The sequence below is a fragment of the Sinohyriopsis cumingii genome, chromosome 10 (assembly GCF_028554795.1).
Source record: "Sinohyriopsis cumingii isolate HCF-2022 chromosome 10, ASM2855479v2, whole genome shotgun sequence".
NCBI classification, from domain to species: Eukaryota; Metazoa; Mollusca; class Bivalvia; order Unionida; family Unionidae; genus Sinohyriopsis; species Sinohyriopsis cumingii.
Genome location: NC_142970.1, coordinates 110,052,335 through 110,065,726, shown reverse-complemented (window position 1 = coordinate 110,065,726; position 13,392 = coordinate 110,052,335). Strand labels below are relative to the sequence as shown.

The 13,392-nt window shown below is 36.2% G+C and overlaps 2 protein-coding genes across 2 annotated transcripts; both read left to right on the top strand.

Annotated features, from left to right (window-relative positions):
- The first annotated feature begins 13 nt into the window (after positions 1-13).
- LOC149791010 (cerebellin-3-like) lies at positions 14-3,479 on the top strand. Its single transcript, XM_089972881.1, has 2 exons — positions 14-261; positions 2,842-3,479. Exons 1-2 carry the CDS (start codon positions 81-83, stop codon positions 3,270-3,272), a joined length of 612 nt encoding a protein of 203 aa, XP_089829007.1. The 5' UTR covers positions 14-80; the 3' UTR covers positions 3,273-3,479.
- Positions 3,480-8,586: 5,107 nt separating this feature from the next.
- LOC149791009 (tripartite motif-containing protein 2-like) lies at positions 8,587-12,979 on the top strand. Its single transcript, XM_089972880.1, has 3 exons — positions 8,587-9,704; positions 10,128-10,331; positions 11,124-12,979. The coding sequence occupies exons 1-3, from the start codon at positions 8,736-8,738 to the stop codon at positions 11,940-11,942; spliced, it is 1,992 nt and encodes a 663-aa protein (XP_089829006.1). The 5' UTR covers positions 8,587-8,735; the 3' UTR covers positions 11,943-12,979.
- The last annotated feature ends 413 nt before the right edge of the window (positions 12,980-13,392 follow it).

The window sequence follows — 13,392 nt, the reverse complement described above, 5'->3', positions numbered from 1 at the left end:
ATGATAAGGCATACTTCATACTTCGAGCACCGCATTAGCCCAGTACGTCTTAAAATTTCAGGTTAAATTGTTTGATACTGATGGATATGGTAACCTCATATATGGTCCTTTTTGTGGCAATATGCGGCTTTCTCTTGACCGGAAGTGATGCTATATTGCTGGACAGCACTGGGGTCGGCAGCACAGAGTTGCAGATCCAGGATCTTCAGCAGAAAGTGGCTTTGTTAGAGCAAGCAGTGTCCTCTCTAGCATCAAGAGTCTGTAAGATAATTCTTTAATTCATTGACGGTATACAACTATCTGGATTTATCAAAAACTGCATTATCTTTGAATTGTTTTCAATGTTGTTGATTTTATAATTAACTGTTTTCACGAACATCGATGTTTACAGAAAGAAAGAAATTGATGTTTTTATTCAAGAAATTGATACGTGAGAACATTCCTCGCTGTATAGTAAGGTCTCATTTGATGAATTTAAATTCCTTCTCTACATATACATAGTCACGTTTGGAAAATTAATTAATCTAAATATGTTAGCTGATGCATGGCAGCCAGACAGTAACCTCAAAACTACACTTATGTCTAGATTATACAAAAGCCAGCCAGAAAAAGCAACATTATTCCCTTGACAAAGTAAATTCTTCAATTAGGTGAATCTACCATCAAATTTAATTAGAACGTGGGGCATTGTATGTACAATTGCATGCCATGCATACTAATAAATATTTATAGCTATGTTCATGTTAATTTAGTTACATCCAAATTATAATGGTCTTCACTATGTTCGTGACAACCGACTGAGTATACCTTTTAACAGTAAGAGCTTGAAAATAAACATTACAAGAATAGTTTTTTGTTGCTATCTATATTTCAGAGTCACATAAGTGAAGATCACTAGTGATTCATGAGTGTTTCCATCCAGTATTTACTGTACCCTTGACACATATAGCAAACCAGTTCACAATATTATTTTATATATACTAGCGTAGCGTAAAAGCATGTCAGTAAAATTATTCTCTATAAAGTGTTCACATTTTACATTTAAGCCATGTGACACAATATTTAGCAATAGAGTTTATACATTTAGGCCATGAGAAATAGAATTTAATTAAAAATGTTTTTGTTATTTTTCCCATGTAAGCCCCTTGAAATGGTATTTATGAATTGCGTTTATACAATTAAGCCACGAGAAACGGTGTTTATCTATAGAGTTCGTACTTTGAATCCACGAGAGATATTAGTATTTATCTTCACAAGACTTTGGGTGTGTTTCTTTTCAGAAGGTCAGACCGAATATGGGGTATGTTTCTTTTCAGAAGGTCAGACCGAATATGGGGTATGTTTCTTTTCAGAAGGTCAGACCGAATATGGGATATGTTTCTTTTCAGAAGGTCAGACCGAATATGGGGTATGTTTCTTTTCAGAAGGTCAGACCGAATATGGGGTATGTTTCTTTTCAGAAGGTCAGACCGAATATGGGGTATGTTTCTTTGCAGAAGGTCAGACCGAATATGGGGTATGTTTCTTTTCAGAAGGTCATACCGAATATGGGGTATGTTTCTTTTCAGAAGGTCAGACCGAATATGGGGTATGTTTCTTTGCAGAAGGTCAGACCGAATATGGGGTATGTTTCTTTGCAGAAGGTCATACCGAATATGGGGTATGTTTCTTTTCAGAAGGTCAGACCGAATATGGGGTATGTTTCTTTGCAGAAGGTCAGACCGAATATGGGGTATGTTTCTTTTCAGAAGGTCAGACCGAATATGGGGTATGTTTCTTTGCAGAAGGTCAGACCGAATATGGGGTATGTTTCTTTTCAGAAGGTCAGACCGAATATGGGGTATGTTTCTTTGCAGAAGGTCAGACCGAATATGGGGTATGTTTCTTTTCAGAAGGTCAGACCGAATATGGGGTATGTTTCTTTGCAGAAGGTCAGACCGAATATGGGGTATGTTTCTTTTCAGAAGGTCAGACCGAATATGGGGTATGTTTCTTTTCAGAAGGTCAGACCGAATATGGGGTATGTTTCTTTGCAGAAGGTCAGACCGAATATGGGGTATGTTTCCTTGCATTAAGTCAGAATTTCGTGATGTTACATCGAAAAGAAAAATAGAGCAAAACAGAGAGAACATAAAAAATAAATAGGTACAGAGTAAACATTCCTTAAGCTGTCTTAAATCAAATTAAAATAATCAGGTAACAAAGGTAGCCCTTTTACAAGACAGATTCAGTTTTATCTATATATTTACATACAACTATAGGACAAGCATGCCAGATTCGTGCATACTTCCTGAACGGCGAAACTCGTCCAAACAGCAGACAATATTCTCGTATATTTTTTATGTGGCCTTAACTAAAAAGCTATTTGATGTTGTACCTCCATGGAAAAAGACTCTGGCTTTCTAAATGAATGCGATTTTTTAAAAAACAAATAATTAAAAACAATCATAAAGTGACCTAAAAATTCAAGGTTTTATCTTTCATATTATTTATCTTAAAATCCGTTTTAAAATTCGTAACATTTCTGTTATTGCCTAGGATTGTATCTTTAAGTTTGTTTGGAACAATTCATCTTCCAATTGTTTTAACAACTTGTTCCTATACATTTTTAGAACATAACTTTGAATTGGCACTATTAAGCCACAATTAAACGAGTACGAGTACGAGTAAACGCCACCCATCCCTCATCCAGCCATCCATACCCGGCAATTGTCTGAGCTTGGAAGTTATGTGTATGATACCTATGCCGGAGACAATAAGATCTTGTGGTCTGCATTTGACTAAAATATATTTTTTACTCCAATAGAGGTCAGTTTCATTCACAATCTATTGTCTTTTTAGCCAAAGCAACTTCTAATAAGACGAAAGCGGTCGCATTTACGGCCACACTGACAAACACCATCCCAAATCTGCAGCTACATCAGCACATCAAGTTTGACCACGTGCTCACTAATGAGGGATCTGCCTATGACTCATCCACTGGTACTTTCACCGCTCCGGTCAGTGGCGTTTACGCCTTCTACTTGACCGTCACCAATATTCAACAATATTCTGCATCCCTGGTACTTGCTAAGAATGGAAACCCTCTGGCCAGTGTTCTTGCACACGGCACACCTACTAGTGGGTGGCAGACGTCAACAATAGCTACCATGGTAACGCTCCACAATGGCGAACAGGTGTGGGCTCAAGACGAGGGGCAATTCTCCACTATAGAACAGTTGGATGGTTACGAATATTCTTCATTTTCCGGACACCTTGTGGCACCTTTTTAACAGAACTTTTTCATAACAACAACGTGTAGACTTGGAGACACGATATATATTTTAAATGAAAAAAGCAAGTTTAAAACTTCGAATTTGATGCATATCTTCAGCATTCATAATTTTCTCTTACGACATTGCATATATGTTCGAATTGTCAACTTCAGATGCTGGTACATTTAGTAAATAAATGCTATTCAAAGTATACCTTAAAACAGATCGTGAGTTTATTTCTATCTTAAATGATTATTTACAGAGCAAGTATTAGCTTTTGTAAAAAGACACACACACCCAAAAAATCCTGTCTTTTATATGAGTCAAGTTCCGTTTCCCAACCCATTTACGTAAGGGATGATGCTGAGGAATGTTCCAAGAATGGCCATATTTGGTAGTACATACTTTCTGGATGGCCGTATTTGTCATATGGAATATGGTTAACCAAAGTACAGTTTGATAAAGAGTTATAATGTTATCTCAACCATGCTGACATAAATGTTAAATTAACACTTTAAGAAAATTCAAAACAAAATAAAGCTTTTCACAGCAAGGTCAACGAATGCGGAAGCAGACTGGAAGCAGCAAGGCCCTATAGGATATTGAAATACCATATAATATCAGGTGTTTCTTGCTCTTTCAGGTTTTAGTCATACGTCTTGCGCTGCCATCATGACAAAGAGTTCTAACTGAAGAAAAGGCGAAGAAAAATAATTAATAATAAACCATTTTATCAATTGATGCATACATAATGCTACTCAACTGGTGCACCTCTAAGGAAGTAAGCTTTTTTCACAGAAATAACAAACAAACAAGAACAACAACAAGAAACTAACAACTGTCAATCACACTGAGGCTGAAGATCTCTGGGAAAAAATCAAAACGAAATATCGCACTGGTGATCTTAGCTGGCCTGGTTCCCAGCCATTATGTAGCTAACGCCCATATGTACTAATATGAATAAGTTAAACAGGGGACCAATCTAAAACTACGTAAATTTAAAAGTTTCACCATTTATGCATTATGGGATTGCGAACTTCGTGAAAATGAACCGTTTGAGAACGTGCGAAAACTACTCATCTCCGATTTCGAAGATTTGACAACAAAAGTGCTCTAATGATCATAGTGGATTTTACGTCGTGCAATAATACATACAGCACACTGTTATATCCTAGAAGCTTAAACCATGTAACAAGAAAAGGTAAAACCCAACGAGCGTTCAAATTTCCATAATATAAATTCATTTCCCTAAAATATAAAACAGTCAGCGTTAATGAATTAAAAATAACATACGACATGGTATGTATACCTATAATATTTCTTAAATGTACTACCGATTTCACAGTAATCAGGAAACTATCCAAAAAGTATTCAGAATGAAGGTTCTAATGTGCTTATTTTCTGATATCACAAATAATAACTATTCTAATATCAAAAAGTTTTACTTCAAGATACATCATATGAAAATAGATTTTGGCAAATATCCTTCTAGTGTTCACGGTATTTCCATGAAATAATTCATTTTTAAAATGATCTAGCAAGGTACTGTATATTTAGAATAAATGGTTTTCCGCTTTACAATTTCAACGCTCAGTAAATACATAAATCTGAATCCTCTCATAAAACACTGAAATGTCACTGAATAATAAATTGTTACGTCTTTAATTCCTTTACACTGTACACTCATCATATCAACAACTCTGAATCACTAGGAATTATTATGTAGTACGAAATATCTTTAACAGTCATTATCTGACTTTTTATTATTGGACCAATAAGCAACTAGGGCATGCATGACATTTCTAGAGTACAGATATCCTCCAAGGATCTCACGATGTTGAAATGACATCCATTCATCTATTTCATGGCTTAATTTGACTGAATTAGTTGTTGACATGAACTTGACAATAACCTTGATTTGTGAATGGAGAAAGTACCTACATGTAGACTTTTTGTAATTCACCACAGCTACATAATTAATTAATTAAAAACATGTCATTAAGCTAAATGACATAGATATAAATTATATTATAAAATAATATACGATAGACATCCGAAACATACACGTTTAAGAAGAATTTTACTTCAAATTACAATGAAGACTTATATTAAGCTTACTTTAGGCAAGGCATCGCAAGAAAAAAGTAATGGGGTTAAGTGAGTGGAATTATTTTGTTAGACTCTTGTCATAAATAAGCTGGTAGGCGTAGGGATAAAAGTGTACGGTGAATTGTCACAGGGCAAAGGCATTTATTTTTGGTAGCGCTTTACAGTCATTGTGTTCTGAGAGAAGGATCGGTAGAAATTGAAGTTTTTGCACTGGCAACATGCGCATTGAAGAAAATGATGGCATACCTCTATGCTGCTTTTATGTAATATGACTGAAATTTCTTTACAAGTGGTAATTATGGAACAAGGCACCATCTAGAGCACACAGCTGATGAAATGGCTGCTACCACGTGCATGAACATTTCCAAATTAAAATTACTTTAGGAGTTATTAAAATAGGGAAAACAAGTTTTGCTAGACAATATCATCTTCTGAAAGTACAGTGAATGAGTTATAAGGCGTATCAAAATAAAAACAGTTATCGACAAGTTTTTATTCTGCGATTTACTTTTGAAGTCCATGAAGTGAAAATTACCAAGACGAGCTAGCAATTATTGCAGAGGCGCACATTTGAAGTACATGTAAGGTCAAGCTTTAAACACTTTAATCCAAATGACACCCGTCAGTCATACACCAAATTACAGAGATTTAAAACTTATTTCAAAAGTACATAATATATACAAGGTATGTTTTAAACGACAAAAGATAACCTGTGAGGTAAACGTGGGAAATTGGTTTTCTTTGAAATCAAACTCCTCAGCAAAGTACGAAACTGCAGAGCGGAACCTTAGCGACGACATTGAAGAAGGCCAAACTTCTAAATAGGATAGAATACACTCTTGTTTTCATCGGAACCCACAACTTCCGAGCGAACAGTGACATAAACCTTTTCAACCAATCAATATGTCAAATATTTTAAAATATTTTCCCTTATTGAACAGTTTGTGTCCATACTACTGGAAAATGTGAGATTTTGTTTTATTATCAAGTCTAAATGTTTGATTCTCTAAAGTTCGAAATGCAAGCGTGTGGACGCATGATGTTATTTTTATTGTCAAGAGCAAAGCGTCTTCCTGGAAAGACGTCAACAATACGAATATGTAGTCATGTTCAAACCAATGCTGTTTTGAAGGAAGTAAAAAAAAAGAGTCAAACAGTACAGTGGACAAACTTGTATAAAAAGAAAAACTGAGACCACATATCTCTTGCCTCTAGATTATTTAGTATGAAGATTTATGCAATATCTAAAAAAAGTTCGGTTCAATGCGATCAAATTTTATCGAGATATTTAAGTTTAAATGTATATGTCAAAATATCACACCACCCCGGCCATGTACAACTTCGGTAGTTTCTGTAAGTCGAATCCATGTAACGTCATATTGCGAATCGCCATTCTTATACCGTTTACATATGTGAAGCTTTTGCTTAGTGTTTTCTGATTGTGTAAGGGAGAAGTTGTGTCGTTGGAGGATATAGCAGTAGGAGTGTCTTTGCTGTCTTAACAGTACAAAAAGAGCACCATCAATAAGCAATTTCTTTATCAAAAAGGGTGGGGGAACAATTGGCGAAAAAAAGGATTAAATTAGAAGGCCAAACGAGTGAGTGTGCTTCGTCTCAACATCATACAAACAAAATATCCAAAATTCATCTATTTTATTATTTAGTAATGGCCAACTGAAAACGCAATTTACAGAATATCCTTGGAGAGACAGACAGACGTATAAGAATAAATGCTGAAGACGGACGACCTCAGCAATAGATGAATACATATGAGTATCGAAATGGCGGTCGAGTGTCTCGCTCTTCAGAAATCATTATATTCCCACATTATTATTCATATCATCAAAATGTTCAACTCAGTTTTCATAGATATTTATCAATACATTATCAAACTTTCATTCTTAATTCCTAGGTTACGATTGGAATCTGTTAAATAAAATTCAGGTCTACATTGAAATACTCTTGGAGACGCACGTGGTGTGTGTGTGTGTGTGTGTTGAAACTATACTATTCTTCCCAATAATGAGGCATATACACTAACATTATTTTGACAGATATTTGTATTTTCTGCCTTTGGTATGCATCCTGAAACAAAATTTTAAAAAAATGAAAAAGCAATACATACTAAAATATTAAGAAACAGCAAAACAAAACAAAAGAAAAATAAAATAAAACGATGAATACTTTATATTAGTGGTTCCCAATATGTGGGCCGAGGGTTATTCCATGGGAGCCTAAAGTACATCTATTAGCATGTGGGCGCCGCGAAAGTTTAGGAAGTTTAAAAGGATATGTCCTCGTACTCGAAAGGTTTGGGAATCACTCCTTGAGATGTTAAACTGCTATAAGGGAGTTAACTCTCCTCACATTCAGAGTCGGATAGACTGTAGTAGGACCACACAGATTTTAAAAATCTGCAAGTGGATCCTTCCTACTTTTATTTTTAAATACACAATCAAGGATTTGCATGTGTAAAGTTTGATAAGTTTTAAAGTAAATTTCGCAATCTAAGCTCACTGGAATACATAGCAGGCTTATTTGCTTTGGATACGTTGGAGTGAAGAAGCCATATCTTTAATGAGAAATGCAACGTCCCAACTTTTCTTGATAACATTGAAAAAGATACACTCAGAATCAGAAAGTATAGATTTTCAAGTCAGTCGAAGATCAAACAATTCAAGCGACATAAGGTTTCTATCAGTCTGTGTACTGGCTATATATTTACCCTACTCTAATCCATCTGTACACACACACACACACACACACACATACATACATACATACATCATGCATACATACATATATACACACACATACATACATACATACATATATATACATACATACATACATACATACATACATACACAAACACATACATACATACATACATACATACATACATACATACATACATACATACATACTGTCTTACACTGTAAAGAGACTTGTCACTATCCTGCGACTATTTAATAGTCCAGAACTACATATTTTGTATTCGCAAGCAAATCTTATTCTTAAGAACAATAACCAATATAGTAATCATAGCTTCTGCATGGAAGGGTAGATTTGAAAAGAACAAGGCATTTCCTACGATCCGATATCCTACGCTTAAATGATTTTCTTTTGTTTTCTTCAAAATCTTTCAGAACATATCACAATCGATACGAGCTATTAATATTCTTTGCAAACGAAGGTAAAACTTTTCAATACAATACGAATTTTGAATATTTAAAGTAACAAAATTGTTAAGAAATTTATTCATCTTCGACATTTTCTACATACAAATTTACATTGGAAAATTTCGTATCTGAATTTCAACCGTTGTTATGGCTGGTGAAGATACACAAACGCTTTCAATATCTACTGGGTATGTATCGTGTATACTTGAAATCTAATCCACTTTTGCATAGAAAAATACTCCAAGTGGATGTGCTAGACAAAATGAATATGGCGGACAAACCAAGGAACGATCCCTCGCACACTTATGAGGAAGAAACAGACAACTGCACCTTGTGTTTCAAGAAATTTATCGAGCCCAAAATTTTGCCATGCTTTCATAGTTTCTGTAGAAGATGCCTCGACATCTACGCCGAAAAGCATGTAAGAAACGAAAAGTTCCCTTGCCCTCTATGTTTGATGGAATGCAGTCTGCCACCAACGGGAGTAGGTGATCTTCAGACCAATTTTTACATAAAAGCAGCCCAAACCCGTGCTTCGAAAGTCGCGAATACAAAATGTGACACGTGCGAAGAAGGATTTCGAGCTGAAAGTAGTTGTATTGAGTGCGACCAGAGCCTGTGTGACAACTGCAGCAAGACCCATCTCAAGATGACGTCTTCAGCAAATCATCATTTGGTAGCTCTCGGCGAAAAGCAAGAGAGGAAGAAATTTTTAGTCAGTAAAGCCTTCTGTGACAGGCACAGCAGCGATGAGCTTACCTTCTACTGTCGTCGTTGTGACGTACCAGTGTGCCTGCGATGCAAAGTCACGATACACGAAAATCATCCAACAGAGGACTTATCCGACAGTGCCAGCGAAACGAGACGAGATTTGGACGAATTATTACAATCTGCCAAGACGTCGCTGCCAAATTTACACAACTATCTGCAAGAAGTGTCACATTATGAGGAAACATTGGAGAAAACTCATTCGAAGATCAAACACGATATCGAGAAGCAGACAAAGAAACTCCACGAGGCGGTGGATGCACTCTCCAGGAAAATTCTGGAGGAAATTTCAGACGAATTCAGTGTTGAAAATGCCCGTATGCAAAACCGTCGCTCCATCATCAAAAAGACAGCAAAGTCTCTTTCCCTTCAACTACAGTCAGCCGCACAAGTATGTATCTTGCACCTCACTTTTATCATTTGGTTTCAGTCTCTGCACGTTTGACAGTCCCCCACTATATAACAGTTTCTTTCTACGTCTCAACTAACCTTCCGTTTCTCATCGTTATCTGTCTTTACTCCTCTCTCTCTCTCTCTCTCTCTCTCTCTCTCTCTCTCTCTACCGTTGTCATTTTGTCTTCCGGTCTATCTCAGTGTGTGATAATGCTCAAAAGGCCATAAAATACTCCGGTTCAACTTTACTTTAATATTGATTCTCGAAATTCCATGGATACTAGTAGATAACTCGACATGCATGACCATAAAGCGATTATTCAGCTTTTGGTGCTCATCTGTCTGTCTGTCTGTCTCTCTCTCTCTCTCTTTCAGTACCTTTCCTCATGCCTGGCATATAATTTATACACTTTACCTACAGGTAGTGTCTTACGGGTCAGATCCTGACATCACGAGAAATAGGTACATCCTAACCAAGCAGCTACAGGGGATTGCCAAGAGAAAACCCGAGCGTGAACTTGCCAAGCTAAACATCGACTTCAAGCCCAGTGATATGAAGAATGGTCCGATTGAAGAAATGTTCGGTCTTCTAACCAAGACCAGATATCCTGCTGAAACTGTCCAGGTATATATTCTGATAATCACATATATGGACATACTGCAATTTTTATTTATTTTGTGTCGATCTACACTAATCTGTATTACCTTAAATTTAAGTATTTTCGATGCCAGAATTTTGAAAACGCTTAGCAATTTCGATGCTAATGTGTTACTACCCACCCCAATCCCAACAGGGACGAGTTTATCTCTCAATTAAAAATATATAAAAATAAAATAAAAGTAAGCTATATAACCAAAAAAAAAAAAAAAAAAAACAAAAGAAAGAAAAAAAGTATTTATGTTTTTCTTTCATTATATCACCACATTTATTTAATAGCTAGTGGTCATAATTGTTTAATTATTTCATTGCTATCGGTACAAGGAATATATTGCTGTTTATGCTTAAGAGCTTGTCCTCAGCAGTGGGCACATCAAACAACTATGGTCTGTGTTTCATAGTGCGCATATGGAACCAGCTAAATCAATAATTTGGGGTAGATTCCCAAAATACGAAGCGAAACTGTATTAAAGCTGTAATGTTTATTAGTGTTCCAATGTATTAGTAGAAAAGCATGACATCCTTAAAAATATTTTCATGTGTATGTTTTTATTTATCGTAGTCTACTGTACAGTTATTATCGGAAATCAATGTAAATGATGAGAAACAGGTTTAACGTGACCACTCTCCACCCCCTGTGATTGGTAGGCCTACTTTAGCGCCTGCGTGCTTCTGCAAATATTTTATTATATATTTTGTGAAAGCACACCTATGAAATCAGTTTTAATTTGTTCCTGAAATGATCTTATAAAATTCCAGATAGAAGAGTATTCGTCCTTTGTGGTCGATGAATCATTCAAAGCCGTCAGCAGTATCTGCCCAACTCCTGATGGGAAGGCATGGGTCGCTTCCGGCTGGACTACGGATGTTCATCTACTGTACAGGCACGGTCTGAAGATTCGAACCCACGTTCTTGACAAGACAATCGACTGTATCGCAATAGACGAGACCCAGGACTTGTACATGACCAGCAGTGACCAGAGAATGATTGGCCGACCTGGACCGGGATTCAGCTTAGAGAAATTCAAGATGGTCCCTGGCTATCATCCAAGAGGGATCACAACAACACCAACTGGTGAGATACTAGTTTGTTTGACCCAGTCCCTGGCCTTCCAAGACTACAAGCCATCACACAAGAACAAAGTTATAAAGCTGAACGATAAAGGGGAAGTGGTTGAGGAGTACGGGGCCGATGGTAAATTATTTATGTACCCATTACGTGTCGCCGTCAACGTTAACGGAGACATGTGCGTTACGGATTGCCAGAAGAAATGCGTTTTCATTCTGAAGAGTGATGGAACGGTAAAGTCGATCTACGAAGGAATGAACTCCACGGAGGTTGAGAAGGAGTTTGAACCACGTGGGATCGCATGTGACTCTCGGGGACATATTTTAGCGGCTGACAGCGCCAATCATGCCATACACCTCCTTGACCACAACGGGCAGTACATGCAGCTATTGCTGACAGAAAGCGAGGGTTTGTTCGGTCCATATGCCTTGGCCACTGATGCAGACGATTGTCTTTGGGTCGGGGGAAGAGACGCAGCAATAAAGGTTTTCAAATGTACATGGTCGTAACCACAAAGGTTGTTTTTATGATGTTTTATATAGAGAATATAGACTTCTGGAATCGATATACAGTCTAGCCTGTCTGATTCATCCAATTCTTGGAAGCTGGAAACGTGGTATCCTATGACAGGTGACTGCTAATACGATATTTTAGTTTTACTAATTATTGTTTTGTTGTTCTTTTCTCTTTGCCACGGGGTGGTTGGGTGGGGTGTGGAATCAGTGTGATACATATATTGTAAGGTTACACAAAAATAAATGGCATCTAGATTTAATCATTTCATATCGTAGACATGAACAATGCTCAGTGAGATTAAATTGGAAGTTTTCACGTCTGCATGAAATTTAGTACAGTCATTGGATACGAGGAATGTAAATTTGGTACAGTCATTGCATATTAGGAATGGAAATTTAGTACAGCCATTGGATAATAGGAGTGGAAACTGAGTACAGTCATTGGATAATCGGACTGGAAATTTAGTAGTTATTCGATAATAGGAATGGAAATTTACTACAGTCATTGGATAATGGAATAGAAATTTGGTACAGTCATTGGATAATGGAATAGAAATTTGGTACAGTCATTTGATAATGGAATATAAATTTGGTACAGTCATTTGATAATGGAATAGAAATTTGGTACAGTCATTTGATAATGGAATAGAAATTTGGTACAGTCATTGGATAATGGAATAGAAATTTGGTACAGTCATTGGATAATAGGAATACATACTGACGGTGAGAAATTTAAAGGTTCATTCTTTGAATATCTGTACATTTTCATACTATGCAGCGGAATAAATTGATAAATTCAAAACAATATGTTGGTACAGTTAGTATATTTAATATAATTACATGAAAATGTATCAATATACGTACCGTTTGTATCCTATACAGCACGCATTACATGTATTATAGTGTAAAAATGAATCTCAAATTTTCCGTGTAATAGTATATGTATGTTATTCTCAACAGGGTATTATGGAGTGTTCGCTGTCTGTAAATTGTTAAATTGACACACTATGAAATAAAAATAGATGCGATTACACTTTGAATTTTTAAGTTTATGATACTTTGTGTGCGTGCGTGTGTGAGAGTGTGTGTGTGTGTGTGTGAGAGAGAGAGAGAGAGAGAGAGAGAGAGAGAGAGAGAGAGAGAAGACACGTTGCTGGAATTGGATAAATTAAATTATGTCCCTAATTCGCCTCTAAATGCCCGAATGACTCTTCGGACCCATCCGACGATCACAGCAAGAAATGCCCGAACAGCAACATATTTTCCTGTTAGTTGTTAAATACATTTTTGGTGGTTATCACTAATATATACACAGGCATATATATATATATATATATATATATATATATATATATATATATATATATATATATATATATATATATTTGTGTGAAGAAAGAGAAAATATCCTCATTTACAGGCCAGTATGCGAAGTGATTGTGGC